Below are 26,230 nucleotides of genomic sequence, written 5' to 3' on the forward strand. Positions count from 1 at the left end.
AACTCTGCTGACCGCAATCCCTAAACCTATCACACACACTAGAAATAGCCATGGAGCGCTCCTGACGCTCCCTAGGCGCCTCATCACAGCCTAAGGAACTAGCTAGCCCTAAAGATAGAAAAATAAAGCCTACCTTGCCTCAGAGAAATTCCCCAAAGGAAAAGGCAGCCCTCCACATATAATGACTGAGTAAAGATGAAAATTACAAACACAGAGATGAAATAGATTTAGCAAAGTGAGGCCCGACTTACTGAACAAACAGAGGATAGGAAAGGTAGCTTTGCGGTCAGCACAAAAAACTACAAAAAGACCACGCAGAGGGCGCAAAAAGACCCTCCGCACCGACTCACGGTGCGGAGGCGCTCCCTCTGCGTCCCAGAGCTTCCAGCAAGCAAGACAACAATCAAAATAGCAAGCTGGACAGAAAAATAGCAAACCAGAGAAAAACAAGCAGGAACTTAGCTTCTGCTGGGAAGACAGGTCACAAGAACGATCCAGGAGTGAACTAGACCAATACTGGAACATTGACAGGTGGCATGGAGCAATGATCTAGGTGGAGTTAAATAGAGCAGCCAGCTAACGAATTAACCTCATCACCTGTGGAAGGAACCTCAGAAGCCGCAGCCCCACTCACCACCACCAGAGGAAGCCCATGGACAGAACCAGCCGAAGTACCATTCATGACCACAGGAGGGAGCTTGACAACAGAATTCACAACAATTGCTCCTATGTACAAGAATATAACTACTATAATACTGCCCCTATGTGCAAGAATACAACTACTATAATACTGCCCCTATGTACAAGAATATAACTACTATAATACTGCTCCTATGTACAATAATATAACTACTATAATACTGGTCCCATGTACAAGAATATAACTACTATAATACTGCCCCTATGTACAAGAATATAACTACTATAATACTGCCCCTATGTGCAAGAATACAACTACTATAATACTGCCCCTATGTGCAAGAATATAACTACTATAATACTGCCCCATGTACAAGAATATAACTACTATAATACTGCTTCCTGTGCATTATTCTCTTCTGCATTTTCTCTACCCCCAGATGTCCCTCCAAAACATTTGAATGGGCTATGTCTAGAACCCTCTTCCAGTAGCGTCCTGGAACCAACAGCTGCTCCACTATCTCACCTCTGCTCAGTGAGGTCACTCAATACAGTAACTCGCCATTGACTGCAAAGTGTGGGAACCTGTGGTCAGCCCCGGACACTTGAGCAACCCCATCAGTCACAGACACATTTTCAAATGCCCCTTTTATGGTAATATCCCTCAGTTAAGCAGTTCTAAAAATTTTCCCCAGAAACCCCCTGATTAGGAGCCTTGGCTTCACTGGTCACCGTTTCGTCCTCATCCTCAGCTAGGACACACAAGTGGAACTCCTCCACCTCTGACTGCAACCGGGATTCTTCAGGGTGGCCCTTGCTCCTGCCTGTGTCACTTGGCACCTCTGCCTTTCTCCACAAGTTCCAGAACCTCCCAATTATCACGGGGTGCAGCAAGTCTCTAACTACCCCGACCTCATGGGACTCCGTACCCCTGCTCATTTTTATCAACACTCTGGCAATAGGTCCTTGGCATCCCAGTGGATACAGCGGACACCCACATGTTTCTCTGGGATCAACTGCTAAGGAAGTGGGGCCCTTATCAGGGTCACCCAACTCCCTGAGTCCAAGAGTCCTGACACTAATACTAGTTTATTGTCAAGGGACATGACTGCGGCCCCTCAGCGGGCTGATAGTCCACACTGCAGGCTGGGTAGGCATAGTACGAAGAGCACCTCCCTAGGCTGCAGTCCATCTGCTCAGAGGACATAGGACGACAGGCGACTATGTGTCCAGTGGCATCTCCACCAGATCAGGTCTTTACCAGCAGCCTTTGTCAACCTCTCAGTGACTCCTTGGGATCTCAGGCTCCCCCCCAGTGGTGACTCTACTAACCCTCTTTTGGGACTAGGGCTCCCGCTGAGTACCCCAGTATGGAGATGGCCCACCCCCGGCTTCCTTAGGGGCCTCTCGATCACCTGGTACCTTTCAACAAGGTCCACCAGGTCTGGATTCCAGGGGTCTCCCTGGGCAACCGACCTGGGGAAGGAATGAAGACATCTGTTAAGATGACCTGCTCGACCATCTGGTCTGGAGTGGAGGAATCCGGCTGCATCAATTTCTGGATCAAATCCAAGAAGTCAATCATCTGAGAGCAAGGGGGGTTTGTCACCACAATACGCCCAGTGATGAACCCTTTGGGTTCTGACAGACATAGTGACACCTGAGCATGCCAATATCTCAGTTTTTAACTTGACATATTCCTGTGCATCCTGTAAGGCCAAGTCAAAATAGGCTTTCTGGGGACCGCCAATTAGATAGGGGGCCAGCACCTCTGCCCAATGTTCCGGGGGCAGCAGCCTCTCCCACTCTGCAACCTGTTCGAACAAAGTCAAAAACGCCTCTATATCATCCCCTGGGGCCATCTTTTGCATGGCTCGTCTTACCGCTTTCCAGATGCACGAGTCCCCACCTTGATGTGAGGGAGGGGAGGTTTCTCTGCTGCGGACATCTCCCACCACGAGTTCCCTCTGCTTTTGAATCTATTGCATCAGGAGTTTATTTGTCTCCTGCTTTGTCTACTGCTGCTCCCGGTACTGCTGCTCTTGGCGCCGCTGCTGCTCGCGATGCAGTTGATTTTGCTGCTGTTGATAGCTACCTTCACCCAGGACATATGATTTGTTCACTGCTGCTACCCATGTTCCTGGAACAAAAAAAAGTAAAAAGTCCATACAAAGTCCTTCCCAGTATGGCTTCAGATTTCTGGGACAAACGTCCATGGAGCTTCAGCCTGGAGTCTTCCTTCCTCCAAACAGACCAGAGTAAAAAAACAGTGGCTGGACATTTATCTCCCTCCATCCACGCCCTCGAGGTGGAGATATGGTGATTAGGCGTCCTGCTCATCTCTTACACCTACTCACCCTGATAACTGCTGATTAAGGCCTCTTTCACGCTTCCGTCTTTTCCCTCCCATCTAAATCCGCTGATTTTTTAAAAAACAGGATCCTGCAAATTTTTCTGCAGGATCCTGTTTTTTTACCCATAGACTTGTTTTAGCGACGGATTGTGACGGATGGCCTTCCGTTTCATCCGTCGTGCACTGGATCCGTCGGAAAATCGCTGTCCGTCGTGCGGAGAAAACGTTCAGAGGAACATTTTTTCTGCACATCGGAAAATCGCTCAGCGACGGATCCTGCGCTGTTCGTCGTTGGCTATGATGGAAGCCTATGGGCGCAGGATCCGTCGCTGACCATCAAACACAGGAATCAAGCGATTTTTTCATTCTGAGCATGCCTGGAAGGATTTTGTAGTCCGGGGGAAAAAAATTCTCTCTCTCTCTCATCTTATACCTGAAAATGCCGGCAGGAACTCCTTCAACGCATCCGTCATAACACTGGATGTGTTGCACACGTTTTCCACTATTTTCCCAACATCCGTCGATACGTCGCTTCCTTGCATTATGACGCACCCCGACCGACGGAAGTGTGAAAGAAGCCTAACTCTCAACGCAAGGGGCAGGGGACCGGTGACGAAGTCAATAAAGCCCTGGTGAAGAGAGAGACACACATATATATCGGTTACATAGCTTAGATGTTGGTGAAAAGATTCAGTTTTGTAGGGTTTGGTGCCGCAAAAGGTGGTATGTGATGGTCGTCACACGTCCAGTAACCGCTGAATAGGTTGCCTAGGAGGCGGACGTTGACTTTGAACGAGCCCACCGTCATCAACACCATCAACCACCGCCCGCTGAGTCAAGATTCTTAGCAACCTCAGAACCTAAAGTTACCGTCACACTGAACGATATTGTTAACGATATCGTTGCTTTTTGTGACGTAGCAACGATATCGTTAAGGAAATCGTTATGTGTGACAGCGACCAACGATCAGGCCCCTGCTGGGAGATAGTTGGTCGCTGAGGAAACTCCAGAACTTTATTTCGTCGCTGGATCTCCCGCTGACATCGCTAAATCGGCGTGTGTGACACCGATCCAGCGATGTCTTCACTGGTAACCAGGGTAAACATTGGGTTACTAAGCGCAGGGCCGCGCTTAGTAACCCGATGTTTACTTTAGTTACCATCGTAAAAGTAAAAAAAACAAACAGTACATACTTACCTACCGCTGTCTGTCCCTGGCGCTCAGCTTCTCTGCACTCCTGCACTGGCTGTGAGCGCCGGCCGGAAAGCACAGCGGTGACGTCACCGCTCTGCTTTCCGGCCGCTGTGCTTACACGGTCAGTACAGGAGGAGTGTAGAGAAGCTGAGCGCCAGGGACAGACAGCGGTAGGTAAGTATGTACTGTTTGTTTTTTTTACTTTTACGATGGTAACCAAAGTAAACATCGGGTTACTAAGCGCGGCCCTGCGCTTAGTAACCCGATGTTTACCCTGGTTACCGGCATCGTTGGTCGCTGGAGAGCTGTCTGTGTGACAGCTCTCCAGCGACCAAACAGCGACGCTGCAGCGATCGACATCGTTGTCGGTATCGCTGCAGCGTCGCTTAGTGTGACGGTACCTTTAGTCACCTAAGAAGTTGAGCTCGAGCGCCCAGACCGGTACACCACATCCCTATCAGGCCGAAGAAGGAAAGAGCTCTGGAACTAAAAAGCCCCATGGCCGTCCCGAATTTTTTTCTAACTAATAACAACTCGATGAATATAGTGGTGTTCGCAACTGTTTTTCCTGAGGTGGGCAGCGGGGAACAAGAAGTATCCTGACCGACCCTGGATGTGGGATCGCCCTTCATCCCCCAACACTTGGGTGGCATCTCTGAAGGAAAAGAAGTACTGGATCGTGTTCCAGTATTGGCCGAGTTCTAAGGCCAATTGTCCAGTCAATTCTGCTGGGCTCAGCCCCCCGAAAGAAGTGAACGTTCCACAATTACGTTTTTTCTCTCATTGTTGCTACTGGAGTCCTGTTGCCTCATAAAATGGACTTGGACACCCAGGTCGGATCACTCAGCCACGTGACTGACAGTACTTAGAAGATGTAGATGTCTTTCACGGGAGGAGAGGGTTTGAACTTTGTTATTTGCAGTTTTCTTTTAAGTGTGATAAAAACGGTCAAGGACGACCATGTTTTGCCTTCGGGGCTTGTAGGGGACTTAGTGATGGGTCGATCGCGAACGATCCGAGACAAAGAGCCAGCTCCCTGCTGTTAACGATGGGAGCCAGCACCCCAATGAGAGCCTGGGCGTATAATTCCCAAATTCGGCAGATGTAACCCCGCCCACCTGAGATAAACCCCACCCATTCATCAAATTCATTGGCTGGCTGTACATGGGTGTGGTTTCGACCTCTGGTGGGCAGAGTTTAAGCCATACTGACATCACCATAAATATGTGTTCACCTATGGCTGTAAACTATTTAACCCCTTGAGATGGATTCCAGCATGGGACTTTACTGTACAGTGGACAGGTATGGGATATTTAGCTTTTTTCATTTTGGAATTTTTTAGAGAAAAACGAGGGCTTCGCTTGGATTGAGAGTGTAATAAAGATGGAAAACTTGTGTGTTTCATTATTTCATTAAAAGACTTTATTCTTAATGTGTGTGTGTGTTTTTAACTATTTCATAATATTGGATTAATATGGATAGGTGTCTTATTAACACCTTTCCATTATTAATCAGGCTTAATGTCACCTTACAATAGCAAGGTGACATTAACCCCTTATTACCCCATATGCCAAAGCTACAGGGCAGTAGGAAGAGAGAGGCTAAGTGCCAGAATAAGAGCATCTTCCAGATGTGCCTTTTCTGGGGTGGCTGGGGGCAGATGTTTTTAGCCAGGGGGGGAGGGGAGGCAATGACCATGGACCCTCTCTAGGCTATTAATATCTGCCCTCAGTCACTGGCTTTACCACTCTGGCGGAGAAAATTGCGCGGGAGCCCACGCCAGTTTTTTCCGTGAATTAATCTTTTAATTTAACACCTAGAGCTCCCAAATTTTGCACACACAAACTACTAACATTAGTAGTGAGGGACATATAAAAATCTAACGGATATGAAATGGTTTACTGTATGTAACCATGTCTCATATCCTGTCGGGTTCTGTAATGATTATGCAGAAGCCGACAAATGAATTATCGGCTATTCCGCTATCTAGCTCTGTATGAAATATTAAAGGGAATCTGTCACCCCATTTTTCAACTATAAGCTGCGGCCACCGCCTTTAGGGGCTTATCTCCAGCATTCCGTAATGCTCAGGATGTAATGCTTGTCAGGAGACAAGCGGGAGCTCAGAGCAGCGCAGGAACCAGGAAGAAAAGAGGTATTTGTTTATTTTTTAAAGGGGGGCTGCCTTATAATATACACGATCTGCCTATGGGGGGGTCTGACTAACACTACAGAGTCTGCCTATGGGGGGTCTGCCTACTACTACCTGGTCTGCCTATAGGGGGTCTGCCTAATACTACAGGGTCTGCCTATGGGTGGTCTGCCTATGGGGGGTCTGCCTAATACTACAGGGTCTGCCTATGGGGGGTCTGCCTAATACTAAAGGGTCTACCCATGAGGAGTCTTCCTAAAACTACGGGGTCTGCCTATGGGGGGGTCTGCTTTATACTACAGGGTCTGCCTATGGGGTGTCTGCCTAATACTACAGGGTCTGCCTATGGGGGTCTGCCTAATACTACAGGGTCTGCCTGTGGGGGGGTCTGCCTTATACTACAGGGTCTGCCTATGGGGGGTCTGCCTAATACTACAGGGTCTGCCTGTGGGGGGTCTGCCTTATACTACAGGGTCTGCCTATGGGGGTCTGCCTAATACTACAGGGTCTGCCTATGGGGGTCTGCCTAATACTACAGGGTCTGCCTGTGGGGGGGTCTGCCTTATACTACAGGGTCTGCCTATGGGTGGGTCTGCCTAATACTACAGGGTCTGCCTATGGGGGTCTGCCTAATACTACAGGGTCTGCCTATGGGTGGGTCTGCCTAATACTACAGGGTCTGCCTATGGGGGTGCTGCCTTATAGTACAGGGTCTGCCTATGGGGGTGTTGCCTTATAGTACAGGGTCTGCCTATGGGGGTGTTGCCTTATAGTACAGGGTCTGCCTATGGGGGTGTTGCCTTATAGTACAGGGTCTGCCTATGGGGGTGTTGCCTTATAGTACAGGGTCTGCCCATGCAGTGCTGCCTTATAGTACAGGGTCTGCCTATGGGGGTGCTGCCTTATAGTACAGGGTCTGCCCATGGGGTGCTGCCTTATAGTACAGGGTCTGCCCATGGGGTGTTGCCTTATAGTACAGGGTCTGCCTATGGGGGTGCTGCTTTATAGTACAGGGTCTGCCCATGGGGTGCTGCCTTATAGTACAGGGTCTGCCTATGGGGGTGCTGCTTTATAGTACAGGGTCTGCCTATGGGGGTGCTGCCTTATAGTACAGGGTCTGCCTATGGGGGTGCTGCCTTATAGTACAGGGTCTGCCTATGGGGGTGCTGCTTTATAGTACAGGGTCTGCCTATGGGGGTGCTGCCTTATAGTACAGGGTCTGCCTATGGGGGTGCTGCCTTATAGTACAGGGTCTGCCTATGGGGGTGCTGCTTTATAGTACAGGGTCTGCCCATGGGGTGCTGCCTTATAGTACAGGGTCTGCCTATGGGGGTGCTGCCTTATAGTACAGAGTCTGCCTATGGGCAGTACATTATACTATATTGAGGACTATCTGGTGCATTATACTATATGGAGGCTATCTAGAGGGGCATCATACAGTGTGGGGATTACAGTGTTGGAGCCATCAGTTTGGAGGCTACTAAGGGGGCATTATACTGTGTATAGAGGAGCTGTACAGGGGGAGACTCGGGACATTATTAAATGTAAAGTGGGCACTTATTGTTATAGGGGAACTCGGGTTACTGTGGCTATCAAAGGGGCACACAGGGCAATATTACTTTCTTGGGGGCAAAATATGGGCGCTGTTTTCTAGGGCACTTGCACCCGGCATTACTATATTATAGAGTGGTGCTTTAGAATCGGAAATCGCATGACACTCACATGACACGTGTCCGTTTTTTCAGTCAGGGAATCGGACCGTTTTTTCCTTGGACATGGGTATGAGCCCTTCCGCTTTGTGTGGTGTCCTGGGATTTTCTTGGACGCAGTGACTGGATCCATCAGCCCACAGATTCCATAGCCTTCTCCTCTACATGACACCAGCGCCCTCTACCGGACAGGGACGGAATGACAAGCGCTGTTCTCTTCCTGCTCCTTGGCGCCCTCGCGCGGTCATAGTCTATCCGCGCACGCACTACTCAGGGTCACGTGGTCCGCGTCACAGTGAGGGCAGTCATGCAGTAGGTATCGCGACAGTCCTGGCAGATCAGGAAGTGGAAGCGCTTTACGGCGTGAGGCGCACGTGTTGTCGCGCAGGAGACATGAACCCGACTAGGAAGAAAAAGCGAGCGGCTGCGACAGAAGCGCAGAAACGGCGCAGGTCCGGGGGTGCTGGGACTTGTGGTGTAGGGGGGCAACCTGATGTGTGTGTGTGTGTGTGTGTGTGTGTGTGTTTTTGGGGGGGAGGGGGGAATTCACCCTGGACTGAGTCTCACCTCAGACTGTGTGTTGGGGTCTCACCCCGGACCTTGTGTATATGTGTTGGGGTCTCACCCCGGACCTTGTGTATATGTGTTGGGGGGTCTCACCCCGGACCTTGTGTATATGTGTTGGGGGGTCTCACCCCGGACCTTGTGTATATGTGTTGGGGGTCTCACCCCGGACCTTGTGTATATGTGTTGGGGGTCTCACCCCGGACCTTGTGTATATGTGTTGGGGGTCTCACCCCGGACCTTGTGTATATGTGTTGGGGGTCTCACCCCGGACCTTGTGTATATGTGTTGGGGGGTCTCACCCTGGACCTTGTGTATATGTGTTGGGGGGGTCTCACCCCTGGACCTTGTGTATATGTGTTGGGGGGTCTCACCCTGGACCTTGTGTATATGTGTTGGGGGGTCTCACCCTGGACCTTGTGTATATGTGTTGGGGGTCTCACCCCGGACCTTGTGTATATGTGTTGGGGGGTCTCACCCCTGGACCTTGTGTATATGTGTCGGGGGGTCTCACCCTGGACCTTGTGTATATGTGTTGGGGGTCTCACCCCGGACCTTGTGTATATGTGTTGGGGGTCTCACCCCGGACCTTGTGTATATGTGTTGGGGGGTCTCACCCCTGGACCTTGTGTATATGTGTTGGGGGGTCTCACCCTGGACCTTGTGTATATGTGTTGGGGGGTCTCACCCCTGGACCTTGTGTATATGTGTTGGGGGTCTCACCCCGGACCTTGTGTATATGTGTTGGGGGTCTCACCCCGGACCTTGTGTATATGTGTTGGGGGGTCTCACCCCTGGACCTTGTGTATATGTGTTGGGGGTCTCACCCCGGACCTTGTGTATATGTGTTGGGGGGTCTCACACCGGACCTTGTGTATATGTGTTGGGGGTCTCACCCCGGACCTTGTGTATATGTGTTGGGGGGTCTCACCCTGGACCTTGTGTATATGTGTTGGGGGTCTCACCCCCGGACCTTGTGTATATGTGTTGGGGGGTCTCACCCCGGACCTTGTGTATATGTGTTGGGGGGTCTCACCCTGGACCTTGTGTATATGTGTTGGGGGTCTCACCCCGGACCTTGTGTATATGTGTTGGGGGGTCTCACACCGGACCTTGTGTATATGTGTTGGGGGTCTCACCCCGGACCTTGTGTATATGTGTTGGGGGGTCTCACCCTGGACCTTGTGTATATGTGTTGGGGGTCTCACCCCCGGACCTTGTGTATATGTGTTGGGGGGTCTCACCCCGGACCTTGCGTATATGTGTTGGGGGGTCTCACCCCGGACCTTGTGTATATGTGTTGGGGGGGTCTCACCCTGGATCTTGTGTATATGTGTTGTGGGGTCTCACCCTGGACCTTGTGTATATGTGTTGGGGGGGGTCTCACCCTGGACCTTGTGTATATGTGTTGGGGGGTCTCACCCTGGACCTTGTGTATATGTGTTGGGGGGGGTCTCACCCCGGACCTTGTGTATATGTGTTGGGGTCTCACCCCGGACCTTGTGTGTATGTGTTGGGGTCTCACCCCTGGACCTTGTGTATATGTGTTGGGGGGGGTCTCACCCCGGACCTTGCGTATATGTGTTGGGGTCTCACCCCGGACCTTGTGTATATGTGTTGGGGGGTCTCACCCCGGACCTTGTGTGTATGTGTTGGGGTCTCACCCCGGACCTTGTGTGTATGTGTTGGGGTCTCACCCTGGATCTTGTGTATATGTGTTGGGGGGGGTCTCACCCCGGACCTTGCGTATATGTGTTGGGGTCTCACCCCGGACCTTGTGTATATGTGTTGGGGGGTCTCACCCCGGACCTTGCGTATATGTGTTGGGGTCTCACCCCGGACCTTGTGTATATGTGTTGGGGGGTCTCACCCCGGACCTTGTGTATATGTGTTGGGGGGGGTCTCACCCCGGACCTTGCGTATATGTGTTGGGGGGTCTCACCCCGGACCTTGTGTATATGTGTTGGGGGGGTCTCACCCTGGATCTTGTGTATATGTGTTGTGGGGTCTCACCCTGGACCTTGTGTATATGTGTTGGGGGGGGTCTCACCCTGGACCTTGTGTATATGTGTTGTGGGGTCTCACCCCGGACCTTGTGTATATGTGTTGGGGGGGGGTCTCACCCCGGACCTTGTGTATATGTGTTGGGGGGGGTCTCACCCTGGACCTTGTGTATATGTGTTGGGGGGGGTCTCACCCTGGACCTTGTGTATATGTGTTGGGGGGGGTCTCACCCCGGACCTTGTGTATATGTGTTGGGGTCTCACCCCGGACCTTGTGTGTATGTGTTGGGGTCTCACCCCTGGACCTTGTGTATATGTGTTGGGGGGGGTCTCACCCCGGACCTTGCGTATATGTGTTGGGGTCTCACCCCGGACCTTGTGTATATGTGTTGGGGGGTCTCACCCCGGACCTTGTGTGTATGTGTTGGGGTCTCACCCCGGACCTTGTGTGTATGTGTTGGGGTCTCACCCTGGATCTTGTGTATATGTGTTGGGGGGGGTCTCACCCCGGACCTTGCGTATATGTGTTGGGGTCTCACCCCGGACCTTGTGTATATGTGTTGGGGGGTCTCACCCCGGACCTTGTGTATATGTGTTGGGGGGGGTCTCACCCCGGACCTTGTGTATATGTGTTGTGGGGTCTCACCCCGGACCTTGTGTATATGTGTTGGGGGGGGGTCTCACCCCGGACCTTGTGTATATGTGTTGGGGGGGGTCTCACCCTGGACCTTGTGTATATGTGTTGGGGGGGGTCTCACCCCGGACCTTGTGTGTATGTGTTGGGGGTCTCACCCTGGACCTTGTGTATATGTGTTGGGGGGGGTCTCACCCTGGACCTTGTGTATATGTGTTGTGGGGTCTCACCCTGGACCTTGTGTATATGTGTTGGGGGGGTCTCACCCCGGACCTTGTGTATATGTGTTGTGGGGTCTCACCCTGGACCTTGTGTATATGTGTTGGGGGGGGTCTCACCCTGGACCTTGTGTATATGTGTTGTGGGGTCTCACCCTGGACCTTGTGTATATGTGTTGGGGGGGGTCTCACCCTGGACCTTGTGTATATGTGTTGGGGGGGGTCTCACCCTGGACCTTGTGTATATGTGTTGGGGGGGGTCTCACCCCGGACCTTGTGTATATGTGTTGGGGGGTCTCACCCCGGACCTTGTGTATATGTGTTGGGGGGTCTCACCCCGGACCTTGCGTATATGTGTTGGGGGTCTCACCCCGGACCTTGCGTATATGTGTTGGGGGGTCTCACCCCGGACCTTGTGTATATGTGTTGGGGGGTCTCACCCCGGACCTTGCGTATATGTGTTGGGGGGTCTCACCCCGGACCTTGTGTATATGTGTTGGGGGGTCTCACCCTGGACCTTGTGTATATGTGTTGTGGGGTCTCACCCTGGACCTTGTGTATATGTGTTGGGGGGGGTCTCACCCCGGACCTTGTGTATATGTGTTGGGGGGGTCTCACCCCGGACCTTGTGTATATGTGTTGGGGGGGGTCTCACCCCGGACCTTGCGTATATGTGTTGGGGGGTCTCACCCCGGACCTTGCGTATATGTGTTGGGGGGTCTCACCCCGGACCTTGTGTATATGTGTTGTGGGGTCTCACCCTGGACCTTGTGTATATGTGTTGTGGGGTCTCACCCTGGACCTTGTGTATATGTGTTGGGGGGGGTCTCACCCCGGACCTTGTGTATATGTGTTGGGGGGTCTCACCCCGGACCTTGTGTATATGTGTTGTGGGGTCTCACCCTGGACCATGTGTATATGTGTTGGGGGGGGTCTCACCCTGGACCTTGTGTATATGTGTTGGGGGGTCTCACCCTGGACCTTGTGTATATGTGTTGGGGGGTCTCACCCTGGACCTTGTGTATATGTGTTGGGGTCTCACCCTGGACCTTGTGTATATGTGTTGGGGGGTCTCACCCCGGACCTTGTGTATATGTGTTGGGGGGTCTCACCCCGGACCTTGTGTATATGTGTTGGGGGGTCTCACCCCGGACCTTGTGTATATGTGTTGGGGGGTCTCACCCCGGACCTTGTGTATATGTGTTGGGGGGTCTCACCCCGGACCTTGTGTATATGTGTTGGGGTCTCACCCCGGACCTTGTGTATATGTGTTGGGGGTCTCACCCCTGGACCTTGTGTATATGTGTTGGGGGGTCTCACCCCGGACCTTGTGTATATGTGTTGGGGGGGTCTCACCTCAGACTGTGTGTTGGGGTCTCACCCTGGACCTTGTGTATATGTGTTGGGGGGGGTCTCACCCTGGACCTTGTGTATATGTGTTGGGGGGGGTCTCACCCTGGACCTTGCGTATATGTGTTGGGGGGTCTCACCCTGGACCTTGTGTATATGTGTTGGGGGGGGTCTCACCCTGGACCTTGCGTATATGTGTTGGGGGGGGTCTCACCCTGGACCTTGTGTATATGTGTTGGGGGGGGTCTCACCCTGGACCTTGTGTATATGTGTTGGGGGGGGTCTCACCCTGGACCTTGTGTATATGTGTTGGGGGGTCTCACCCTGGACCTTGTGTATATGTGTTGGGGGGTCTCACCCTGGACCTTGTGTATATGTGTTGGGGTCTCACCCCGGACCTTGTGTATTTGTGTTGGGGTCTCACCCTGGACCTTGTGTATATGTGTTGTGGGGTCTCACCCTGGACCTTGTGTATATGTGTTGGGGGGTCTCACCCCGGACCTTGTGTATATGTGTTGTGGGGTCTCACCCTGGACCTTGTGTATATGTGTTGAGGGGTCTCACCCCGGACCTTGTGTATATGTGTCGGGGGGTCGCACCCCGGACCTTGTGTATATGTGTCGGGGGGTCTCACCCCGGACCTTGTGTATATGTGTTGGGGGGTCTCACCCCGGACCTTGTGTATATGTGTTGGGGGGTCTCACCCCGGACCTTGTGTATATGTGTTGGGGGGTCTCACCCCGGACCTTGTGTATATGTGTTGGGGGGTCTCACCCCGGACCTTGTGTATATGTGTTGGGGGGTCTCACCCCGGACCTTGTGTATATGTGTTGGGGGGTCTCACCCCGGACCTTGTGTATATGTGTTGGGGGGTCTCACCCCGGACCTTGTGTATATGTGTTGGGGGGTCTCACCCCGGACCTTGTGTATATGTGTTGGGGGGTCTCACCCCGGACCTTGTGTATATGTGTTGGGGGGTCTCACCCCGGACCTTGTGTATATGTGTTGGGGGGTCTCACCCCGGACCTTGTGTATATGTGTTGGGGGGTCTCACCCCGGACCTTGTGTATATGTGTTGGGGGTCTCACCCCGGACCTTGTGTATGTGTGTTGGGGGGTCTCACCCCGGACCTTGTGTATATGTGTTGGGGGGTCTCACCCTGGACCTTGTGTATATGTGTTGGGGGGTCTCACCCCGGACCTTGTGTATATGTGTTGTGGGGTCTCACCCCGGACCTTGTGTATATGTGTTGCGGGGTCTCACCCCGGACCTTGTGTATATGTGTTGGGGGGTCTCACCCCGGACCTTGTGTGTATGTGTTGGGGGGGTCTCACCCCGGACCTTGTGTGTATGTGTTGGGGGGTCTCACCCCTGACCTTGTGTATATGTGCTGGGGGTCTCACCCCGGACCTTGTGTGTATGTGTTGGGGGGTCTCACCCCGGACCTTGTGTATATGTGTTGGGGGGGGGGGGGGTCTCACCCCGGACCTTGTGTGTATGTGTTGGGGGGTCTCACCCCGGACCTTGTGTGTATGTGTTGGGGGGTCTCACCCCGGACCTTGTGTGTATGTGTTGGGGGGTCTCACCCCTGACCTTGTGTGTATGTGTTGGGGGGTCTCACCCCTGACCTTGTGTATATGTGCTGGGGGTCTCACCCCGGACCTTGTGTGTATGTGTTGGGGGGGGGGTCTCACCCCGGACCTTGTGTGTATGTGTTGGGGGGTCTCACCCCGGACCTTGTGTATATGTGTTGGGGGGGGGGGGGGTCTCACCCCGGACCTTGCGTATATGTGTTGGGGGGTCTCACCCTGGACCTTGTGTATATGTGTTGGGGGTCTCACCCCGGACCTTGTGTGTATGTGTTGGGGGGTCTCACCCCGGACCTTGCGTATGTGTTGGGGGGTCTCACCCCGGACCTTGCGTATATGTGTTGGGGGGTCTCACCCCGGACCTTGCGTATATGTGTTGGGGGGTCTCACCCCGGACCTTGCGTATATGTGTTGGGGGGTCTCACCCCGGACCTTGTGTGTATGTGTTGGGGGTCTCACCCCGGACCTTGTGTGTATGTGTTGGGGGGTCTCACCCCGGACCTTGCGTATATGTGTTGGGGGGTCTCACCCCGGACCTTGTGTGTATGTGTTGGGGGTCTCACCCCGGACCTTGTGTATATGTGTTGGGGGGGTCGCACCCCGGACCTTGTGTATATGTGTTGGGGGTCTCACCCCGGACCTTGTGTGTATGTGTTGGGGGGTCTCACCCGGACCTTGTGTATATGTGTTGGGGGGGGTCTCACCCCGGACCTTGCGTATATGTGTTGGGGGGTCTCACCCCGGACCTTGCGTATATGTGTTGGGGGGTCTCACCCCGGACCTTGCGTATATGTGTTGGGGGGTCTCACCCCGGACCTTGCGTATATGTGTTGGGGGGTCTCACCCCGGACCTTGCGTATATGTGTTGGGGGGTCTCACCCCGGACCTTGCGTATATGTGTTGGGGGGTCTCACCCCGGACCTTGCGTATATGTGTTGGGGGGTCTCACCCCGGACCTTGCGTATATGTGTTGGGGGGTCTCACCCCGGACCTTGCGTATATGTGTTGGGGGGTCTCACCCCGGACCTTGGGTATATGTGTTGGGGGCTCTCACCCCGGACCTTGTGTATATGTGTCGGGGGGGGGGGGGGGGGAGGGTCTCACCCCGGACCTTGTGTATGTGTCGGGGGGTCTCACCCCGGACCTTGTGTATGTGTTGGGGGGGTCTCACCCCGGCTTTTATTGATCAGAGGTGTCGCCATGTTTTGCAGCGTCCTGCCCATGGCTGAGGAGGATCTGTTTGTGACGGAGCAGCCTGTGAGCGCCAGCGAGGACGAGGTACGGACCCCGATATGTGGTCAGATGGGTGGGAGCCGCGCTCTGTCTGTTGGGGGCGCTCCCAGTCCTGACCGCACGTCTCCTTCCTGAGGTGTCGGTGTATTCCGGATTATGAGGCGTTGCGCCGGCCCTCACTCCCGTTAATCTGTATGATGCTTTGATTTGTTCTCTGTTACATAGTGTTGCAGTAAAATTCCGATAATCCGTCATTCTGAGCCATCAGATCTTACCGGGGGTCAGTGCACTTGCGTGACGACTTTCTTTCCTTTCCGCAGGATGACGAGGATGCGGAGCGGAAACACCAGAAGCTGCTGGAGGCCATCACTGCTCTGGGCGGCAACAAGAGGTTTGTGCAACCGCCGGACACAAGCGAGGTCCAGCCACCTGCTGCCGGACTATCAGACGTTCCGGATTATTGGGCAGGGACAAAAGTCATTGTCTCGTTACTATCCGGCTTATTGTGTGGCCGTGATGGGCGGGGCCACTGAATTATCGGGTCGAGTTCGGAGCGTCACCGGCACAATTTACTCTGCATTGAGATCAATGGGATGAGAAACGCTGCGATCTCTCACAGAACCGCCCCACACACAGCATGGCACAGAACCGCCTCACACACAGCATGGCACAGGACCGCCCCACACACAGCATAGCACAGAACCGCCCCATACACAGCATGGCACAGGACCGCCCCACACACGGCATGGCACAGGACCGCCCCACACACAGCATTGCACAGAACCGCCCCACACACGGCATGGCACAGGACCGCCCCACACACGGCATGGCACAGGACCGCCCCACACACGGCATGGCACAGGACCGCCCCACACACGGCATGGCACAGGACCGCCCCACACACGGCATGGCACAGGACCGCCCCACACACGGCATGGCACAGGACCGCCCCACACACGGCATGGCACAGGACCGCCCCACACACGGCATGGCACAGGACCGCCCCACACACGGCATGGCACAGGACCGCCCCACACACGGCATGGCACAGGACCGCCCCACACACGGCATGGCACAGGACCGCCCCACACACGGCATGGCACAGGACCGCCCCACACACGGCATGGCACAGGACCGCCCCACACACGGCATGGCACAGGACCGCCCCACACACGGCATGGCACAGAAGCGTCACAGCCGCGGAGCCAGATACACCGCAAAACTCACTGCCCTGGAATAAGTGCTGGACAAGAAAGACCGTTATCTGGGGGCAGCGTCTGCGCCGTCATCAGCTTCATTCAACATCGGACGACCTCTAATGAGATCCGATCCTGGCCAGTTAACCCCTCAGATGCTGCTTACATTAGTGACTGCAGCATGTAAGCGGTTGGCCGTAGATGGGAGACGCTCACTGTATATCAGCAGGATGACAACAGCTCTTCATGGCATCTGGGCTGTGAAGAAGTGCGGAGCCTCTGCTGTCCTAGGAGAGGGGGAACGACTGGATAACATTTGTGCAACATTTTGTGACCTTTTACAAAGTCAGTTGATGAATTTTCCAAAAACCTCTGGAAACTTCAAATCCCACCTACAATGACCAGAAAAAAACGGCCTGTGAAGAGGCCAAATGGAAAGAAAAACGAGGTGCAAATGAAAAAACTGGTGACGAACATTAAAAAGTAGTAAAAAAAAAAGGTGCAAATAATGAGGCCCTCTCCATTGTCTTGAAGTCGAGACCCTTACCGTACCCTTAAAGCTCGCAGTTATCAGCCACTTTGCTGCATGTATAGTAAATGATCCCGCGCTGTTCCCCGGCCGGCGGCTCCGTGTGATTGGCGGCACGTGTGCTCAGCATTTTCTTTCTTTTGCAGGAAGAAGTTGTCGGAGCGGACGGAGGCCGGCCTCCAGGTGTCGGAGTTCAGCATCAGCGCTGAAGGTGCCGCTTATCTTCTTCATTTATTTTTCACTGTTCGATATTTACTATAAAAATAAACAAAACATAATAACACTTCTGTTCTATCTGCTCTGCGGAAAGCTGGGTGACAACTATAGGTGACTGCCATTGCTGCTCCCCCCCCCCCCGGGGCTTTGAGCAGGCCGGCAGGTGTCTCACCAGTCAACGAGACAGACCACCACTGTAATAGGACGAGCCGTGCTACTCGGGAACCCCGCAGAGCTGGGTGGCAGCCTCCCTGGCCAAAGCCATATTGGATGTCACTCAGCTTTTCTAGTAGCGTTCTTCCTGAGCTATGATGAAATGCATGGCGGGCTGTCTAATCGCTATGCAGGAGCGTGGGAAAGCTGGGTGGTCGCTTCAGTGGGAGAGGTGATTGTGGCATTGGCAGTTGTCACACTGCTTTCTTAAGGTGCTGATTGGTAAATATGCTTTGTTTTATCGGAGCAGGGATCTGTCGCCACGTAGCGATACCATTCAGGAGCTTGAGAAAGCAGAGTGACTTCTAGAATTACTGATGCCGGGGCAGCAGTGACAGCGGGTACATGCACTGCACTCGGCTCTACTAGAGTCCTGAAGAATAAATCTGCCTCATTCTGCAGAGATTCTTCTCTCGCTGCCATGACGTCAGGGCTAGAGATGAGCGAATTTGCTCGGGTCCCTACAAGCTTAGCGCTTACTGGATAAGCTGCAGAGGGAACCTGGATACATGGGGAGCGCCGGCTGATCAGCTGTCCGGCTCCGCAGCTGCGTGTGTCGCGGCTGTGTCACTGTCACAATACATGCATGGACAGCCCAACAAACACGTGTGGTTCCTGACACACAGCCGCAACACGTGCAGCTGCGGAGCCAGACAGCCCATCTCTGCAACCTCTACCCGGTAAGCGCTATAGCTTGCAGGGACCCGAGCAAATTCGCTAGTACTGAGGCCAAACCGCAGGTCAGGGCTCTGGGAAAGCTGGGTGCCCATCTGCCTCCTGTTCATGTCTTCCTGTACTCTGACTATAATCCCTGCTGATTGCTCCTGTGGTTTTTCTCAGGTGCGGGTGAGAAGATCAGCCTCACGGACCTCATCGACCCCATTAAGAAGGTGACGCCTCTGTCCAATGTGAAGAAGCAGCTGAACAAACTCAAGGAAACGAAGAGCGTGGAGCTGCCGCTGAGCAAGGAGGAGACGCAGAAGGTGCGTGCAGCCTGGGGGTCTGCAGACCATCGCACCGCATGATGCCCACCTGCCATATATCATCCTGACGCCAGGGGAAGCCATAGATAACTCCGCCTGCAGGGGCTGCTTCATGCTGGACGGGGCCCCCGCCATGGCAAATGTCGTACACCCGGCATGTAGCGTGCACGCTTCCTACTCTAATATGACCTGCCGAGGAAATGGCCCCGTCCTGCATGAAGCAGCAATGTCCCCTGATGCCGAAACATGAGGCTTCACAGCCTGCCCTATTATGCGTTTCTTATATGGCGCTATCATATTCCGCAGCGCTGTGCGCACATTATTATCGCTGTCCCCATCCGGGCTCACAATCTACAATCCCTATCAATCTTTGGAGTGTGTGAGGAAACGGAAGAACCCGGAGGAAACCCACGCAAACATGGGGAGAACATGCAAACTGTTTGCAGATGTTGTCCTTGGTGGGATTTGAACCCAGGACTCCAGCGCTGCAAGGCTGCTGTGCTAACCACTGAGCCACCGTACAGTGCTAACCACTGAGCCACTGTGCTGCAAATTTGTATCATGTAATGGGCCTTAGGTAATTGGCACACCTTGTCGTAGTGTTAGAGATTAAGTGGGCAACACCTCTTGTGGGTACACAATGGCTATACACAGCCTGGAACTGTACGTTTGGCGATTCCCTAATCTCCTTTCTTGCGATGGATCCTCCTTACACATTTCTTGTATTTTATTCTTCACAGATCCAGAGAATCCTGTCCTACAAGAACGCCTCCGAAGAGGTATCGAAATGGGACAACGTAGTGAAGGAGAATCGGAGGGCCGAGCAGCTGGTGTTCCCCTTGATGGAGCCACCGCTGAGGACGGCGCCCATAGAGGAAACCATGGTGGGATGGAAGGTGAGTGACGCGCACACTTGGGTTGTCTCCATCAGAAAAGGGTAAAATTGCAACGTTTTTGTGAAAACAAACAACTTTGCAATTTGACTGGTATTAAAAATTCTATCTTAAATTATTATAGTTATTATTATTATTTAGATATCACCATTGATTCCATGGTGCTGTACATGAGATGGGATTACATACAAATTACAGTAAGCTAACAATGACGGACTGATACAGAGGGGCGAGGACCCTGCCCCCGCGGGTTTATATTCTACAGGATGATGGGGATGGAGACAGTAGGTTGAGGGTTGCAGCAGCTCCGATGATGTTGGTGAGGCGGTAGCTCTGGTAGTGATGGAGGCAGGAAGGTCAGTGCAGGCTGTAGGGCATTGGTCCCCAACTCCAGGCCTCGAGGGCCGCCAACAGTGCAGGTTTTCAGGATTTCCTTAGTATTGCACAGGGGTTGGAATCATCACCTGTGCAGATGATCACGTTACCACCGATGCAATACTAAAGAAATCCTGAAAACCTGCACTGTTGGCGGCCCTCGAGGCCTGGAGTTGGGGACCCCTGCTGTAGGCTTTCCTGAAGAGATGGGTTTTCAGGTTCCGTCTGAAGGATACGAATGTGGTTGATAGTCGGACGTGTTGGGGCACAGAGTTCCAGAGGATGGGGGATATTCGGGAGAAGTCTTGGAGGCGGTTGGATGAGGAGCGAATAAGTGTGGAGGAGAGAAGGAGGTCTTGGGAGGACCGGAGATCACGTGAGGGAAGATATCGGGAGATTAGTTCAGAGATATATGGAGGAGACAGGTTGTGGATGGCTTTGTAGGTCAGTATTAGTAGTGTGAACTGGATACGCTGAGGGAATGGGAGCCTGTGAACAGATTTGCAGAGGGGAGAAGCGGAGGAAAGAGATGGATTAGTCGGGCAGCAGAGTTAAGGATGGACTGGAGAGGGGCAAGAGTGTTAGCAGAGAGGCCACAGAAAAGGATGTTGCAGTAGACGAGGCGGGAGATGATGAGGGCGTGCACAAGCATTTTAGTAGATTGGGGGTTGAGGAAAGGACGGATCCTGGAGATATTTTTGAGCTGGAGGCGACAGGAGGTGGAGAGAGCTTGGATGTGCGGTTTGAAGGACAGGGCAGATTCAGGGGTTACTCCGAGGCAGCGGACTTCCGGTACAGGGGAAAGCATGGGGTAATTTATTGTGATAGATCAGGTAAGGTAGAGAAGATCTGTGAGATGGAGTAATAATATTAGCAAATACCTCCTAGTTATAAATGTAGTATAGTTCTTCTGACTTGCTATGTCTTTTTCCTCATGTGCAGGCATTGCAGGATCTTGGGTATCCATGGTTATGACCATTAGCAACTAGCTGTCACTATATCAGTGGTTGTAACCACGGATACCTAAGGTCCTGCAATGCCCTGCGCATGAGGAAACACACAGAGATGATCATGAGGACTATACTGCATTTCTTATTAGGAGGTATTTGCTAATATTATTATTATTACTACATTTTGGGATAGGATCATGGAGATGGGAATAACCCCTTTACCCCTTTACGTTCTGTGATGGACGCTGATCCAGGGACTCGTGTGACCGCCGTATTTGGAGCCACTAGTGTCGGCCTCATGAGGTTTGTGCTTCCTCTGGATCAGCTTATTCGGTGATAGGTAGAATTCAATGACCTTAACCTTCCACCTTAAAAACTAAAACTGTATTCTAAATGCAAACAATATTTATTAGCAAAATGATTTTTTTCTTTTTTAATTTTTGTCCTTAAAATTTCTTAATGTCATAAATCCCACAAATCTTACAAAAAAAGACTAATTTACAAAAAGAGAAGGAAAGAAAAAAAACAAAAAGCTTTAAAAATGACGTCAAAATGTTTGTTCTGCAAAAGTAAAAGAAATATCTGCTGCGTCAAAGGCCAAAATGTGCTGCGCCACCAAGAGTTTAGGAGGAATCAGTCATGATCCTGCAGAAGCGGGGTTAATCTGCATGTAAATATTGTAAGGAAGGTGTCGGGCCCCAGAACTGACCGCTCGCCCGTCAGCTTTCAATCATAGAAATGTGTTCGCGTGACTACACTGTGTGCAGAATTATTAGGCAAGTTGTATTTTGATCACATGATACTTTTTATACTTGTTGTCCTACTCTAAGCTGTTCAGGCTGAGAGCCAACTACCAATTCAGTAAATCCGGTGATTGCATCTCTGTAATGAGGAGGGGTGTCGTCTAATGTCATCAGAACCCTATATAAGGTGTGCTTAATTATTAGGCAACTTCCTCTCCTTTGGCAAAATGGGTCAGAAGAGAGATTTGACGGCTCTGAAAAGTCCACAATTGTGAGATGTCTTGCAGAGGGAGCAGCAGTCCGGAAATTGCCAAACTTTTGCAGCGTGATCACCGAACAATCAAGCGTTTCATGGCCAATAGCCAACAGGGTCGCAAGAAGCGTGTTGGGCAAAAAAGGCGCAAAATAGCTGCCCTTGAATTGAGGAAAATCAAGCGTGAAGCTGCCAAGATGCCATTTGCCACCAGTTTTGCCATATTTCAGAGCTGCAACGTTACTGGAGTAACAAAAAGCACAAGGAGTGCGATACTCAGGGACATGGCCAAGGTAAGGAAGGCTGAAAACGACCACCTGTGAACAAGAAACATAAGATAAAACGTCAAGACAGGGCCAAGAAATATCATAAGACTGACTTCTCAAAGGTTTTATGGACTGATGAAATGAGTGACTCTTGATGGGCCGGATGGATGGGCCAGAGGCCGGATCAGTAAAGGGCAGAGAGCTCCACTCCGACTCAGACCCAGCAAGGTGGAGGTGGGGACTGGTCTGGGCTGGTGTCATCAAAGATGGACTTGTTGGACCTTTTCGGGTTGAGGATGGAGAGAAGCTCAACTCCCAGACCTCCTGCCAGTTTCTGGAAGACTTCTTCAAGCAGTGGTACAGAAAGAAGTCGGTATCGTTCAAGAAAAACATGATTTTCATGCCGGACAATGCTCCATCACATGCCTCCAACTCAGGGCCGGCGTCAGCACCCGGCACAGCGGGCAAATGCCGGGGCCCTGGGGAGAGGGGGGGCCCACTTAGCTGTCATAGATACAGCTGGGAGAGCAGAGCAGGAGATAACATGCTCTCTCCCCCCACAAAGTCACACTGGCTGCGTTCTCTTAACCCCTATGTGCCAGCTCTGACACAAGGATCTTCTCACTCAGTCAGTGCAGCCAGGCAGGCACACATAGGGGTTAACAGAAGGCAGCCAGTGTGACATTGTGGGCGGAGAGAGCACGTTCTCTGCTCTCCCCCCTGGGTGGCTGCGGACAGTGCTGAAGTTTATCAGGCAGATTCCAGAGCTCCGTCCTACCAGTGCCTGAGTGAGTGCAAAGGTATCTTGCAGTTGTGGCTCAGTCTGCTGCTGTCTGTCTCCGCTGCCTAAAAATGTGGGTGATGTCTGGAGGAGCAGCTGGTGGGGTGCAGCCTGTAGCCGCCCAGCTCTCCCAGAATACATGCATGCTGCACCAAACCTGCACCAGTGGGGTAGGAAGAAGCTTAACCCCTTCCCATCTGTATGAAGGTTATTGCTGAACCTTAAAGATAACAATCCGACCCGCATAAATGGGGTTAACCAGATGCCAGGAGGAAGGGGAGCTGCTGCCATGGATAAAACTGAGCTGTGGGCTGTAGGTTGGGGCCCCGTGGCCCCAGGCTGGTGACTGGAGGGACTCTGCCCAGTGCTGGCATGTGGGTGATTTCTGCTCCGGAGTCTCAGCTTCTCTCCTCCAGGTCACACTGTGCAGTCACAGCAACATTGGTTGTGTCTGTCCAGGTCCCAGCAGCTGCCACTGCTCCCACCAAGGACATGGCATCACTTAACCCTTCCCCTGCAGCCACCGGCAACAAATCCACATTATTCCTTGATTAAATCAGGTTCCAACCCAATAGAGGAGCAGACATTTCCTGCTGCCATTAGGGTCCAGGAGGGGGTGACATTGGCTGCCCTGCTACTCTGTAGTGGGGGGTGACAAGTGTAACATGGGGTAACGATGACGGAGAAATGCACAGGATAATAGTGAGCGCGACAGAGGGCAGTGTATGGTATGGAGCAGTCAGGGGGTGGGCTGCAGGATCCCCCCATACTGTACATGACTGCTCGGGACAGGGAGGCGTTTAATGAGCTTCTAATGGCGGGGCACTAATTGGGTCATTAGGGTTTGTGGAAAGGATTCAGCATCAGGTCCCTCATTAATGCCCGAGCCGCCTGTTACTTTGTAGCACAGATCTGTTGGGGCCGCAAAACCAAACAACGTTGTTTATGTAGAAAAGTCTTTGTTTCATAGAAAAACTCAAAACAGAAAAGCATCTCTCCTGTATATATACACTGCACAGCACCTTTCCTCCTGTATATATACACTGCACAGCACCTCTCCTGTATATATTCACTGCACAGCACCTTTCCTCCTGTATATATACACTGCACAGCATCTCTCCTGTATATATACACTGCACAGCACCTTTCCTCCTGTATATATACACTGCAGAATCTACAATAGCTGTCACTCATGTAAGAAGTGAAATCTGGCATTGTACTATACATTTCTCTGCCGTATCTGTGCATCATAAATCAGGGTATGTGTTAAAGGGGGGGGCCCACTGAGACTCTTTCGCCCGGGGCCCTCGAAAACCTGGAGCCGGCCCTGCTCCAACTACTCCACAGCGTGGCTGGCCAGTGAAGGTCTCCAAGAAGAAAAAATAATGACATGGCCCCTTGTTCACCTGACCTGAACCCCATAGAGAACCTGTGAGATCTACAGGGAGGGAGCACAGTCCACCTCTCGGAGCAGTGTCTGGAGGCTGTGGTGGCTGCTGCACCAATGTTCATCGTAAACAGATCAAGCAACTGACAGAATCTATGGATGGAGGCGGCTGAGTGTCATCAGAAAGAAAGGGGGCTATAGTGGGCACTCATTTTTTGGGGTTTTATTTTTGCATGTCAGAAATGTTTATCTCTGAATTTTGTGCAGTTATATTGGTTTACCTGGTGAAAATGAACAAGTGAGATGGGAATATATTTGGTTTTTATTAAGTTGCCTAATAATTCTGCACAGTAATTGTTACCTGCACAAACACATATCCTCCTAAGAGCCAAATCTAAAAAAAAAACCACTGCAACTTCCAAAAATATTAAGCTTTGATATTTGAGTCTTTTGGGTTAATTGAGAACATAGTTGTTGATCAATAATAAAAATAATCCTCTAAACTGCAACTTGCCTAATAATTCTGCACACAGTGTATAGCTCAGTACACCACTGTGAGCACAGCCTGGCACTATGATTGGCGGCTCGCTCTGCAGCAGCGCGTCGGTTGGCAGCATTATAACATAACATTTCGGCACATGACGGGTCCCCATTAGGCGGTGACATTCATAGTGCAGAATTCTTCAGTGACGAAGGACAGAACTTACCGTATATACTCGAGTATAAGCCGACCCGAGTATAAGCCGACCCCCCCTAATTTTGCCACAAAAAACTGGGAAAACTTATTGACTCGAGTATAAACCTAGGGTGGAAATGCAGCATTTACCGGTGAATTTAAAAAATAAAAATAGATCATTATTTCCCCATAGCTGTGCCATATAGTGCTCTGCACCGTTCATATTTCCCCATAGCTGTGCCCCATATAGTGCTCTGCACCGTTCATTTTGTCCCATAGCTGTGCCATATAGTGCTCTGCACCGTTCATTATTGCCCCATATCTGTGCCCCATATACAATGCTCTGCACCGTTCATTTTGTCCCATAGCTGTGCCCCATACAGTGCTCTGCACCGTTCATTGTGCCCCATATCTGTGCCCCATATACAATGCTCTGCACCGTTCATTGTGCCCCATAGCTGTGCCCCATATACAATGCTCTGCACCGTTCATTGTGCCCCATAGCTGTGCCCCATACAGTGCTCTGCACCGTTCATTGTGCCCCATAGCTGTGCCCCATATACAATGCTCTGCACCGTTCATTGTGCCCCATAGCTGTGCCCCATATATAGTGCTCTGCACCGTTCATTGTGCCCCATAGCTGTGCCCCATATACAGTGCTCTGCACCGTTCATTGTGCCCCATAGCTGTGCCCCATATACAGTGCTCTGCACCGTTCATTGTGCCCCATAGCTGTGCCCCATATACAGTGCTCTGCACCGTTCATTGTGCCCCATAGCTGTGCCCCATATACAGTGCTCTGCACCGTTCATTGTGCCCCATAGCTGTGCCCCATATATAGTGCTCTGCACCGTTCATTGTGCCCCATAGCTGTGCCCCATATACAGTGCTCTGCACCGTTCATTGTGCCCCATAGCTGTGCCCCATATATAGTGCTCTGCACAGTTCATTGTGCCCCATAGCTGTGCCCCATACAGTGCTCTGCACCGTTCATTGTGCCCCATATACAGTGCTCTGCACCGTTCATTGTGCCCCATAGCTGTGCCCCATATACAGTGCTCTGCACCGTTCATTGTGCCCCATAGCTGTGCCCCATATATAGTGCTCTGCACCGTTCATTGTGCCCCATAG

General features: G+C 52.0%; 1 protein-coding gene across 2 annotated transcripts in view; it reads left to right on the top strand.

Annotated features, from left to right (window-relative positions):
• UTP14A (UTP14A small subunit processome component) overlaps positions 1-26,230 on the top strand; it is a 68,058-nt gene that overhangs the window by 16,108 nt on the left and 25,720 nt on the right. The window contains exons 1-6 of one of the 2 annotated variants that reach the window (XM_069746094.1): positions 8,371-8,499; positions 15,617-15,683; positions 15,959-16,029; positions 17,510-17,574; positions 18,633-18,775; positions 19,516-19,671. In XM_069746094.1, coding sequence (XP_069602195.1) covers positions 8,441-8,499; positions 15,617-15,683; positions 15,959-16,029; positions 17,510-17,574; positions 18,633-18,775; positions 19,516-19,671 — 561 coding nt within the window. In that variant the 5' untranslated portion in view covers positions 8,371-8,440. Of the gene's footprint in view, positions 1-8,370; positions 8,500-15,616; positions 15,684-15,958; positions 16,030-17,509; positions 17,575-18,632; positions 18,776-19,515; positions 19,672-26,230 lie in introns of those variants that run through there. The other variant, XM_069746095.1, reaches the window with a different exon arrangement.

The sequence above is a fragment of the Ranitomeya imitator genome, chromosome 2, assembly GCF_032444005.1.
Source record: "Ranitomeya imitator isolate aRanImi1 chromosome 2, aRanImi1.pri, whole genome shotgun sequence".
Classification (NCBI taxonomy): Eukaryota; Metazoa; Chordata; class Amphibia; order Anura; family Dendrobatidae; genus Ranitomeya; species Ranitomeya imitator.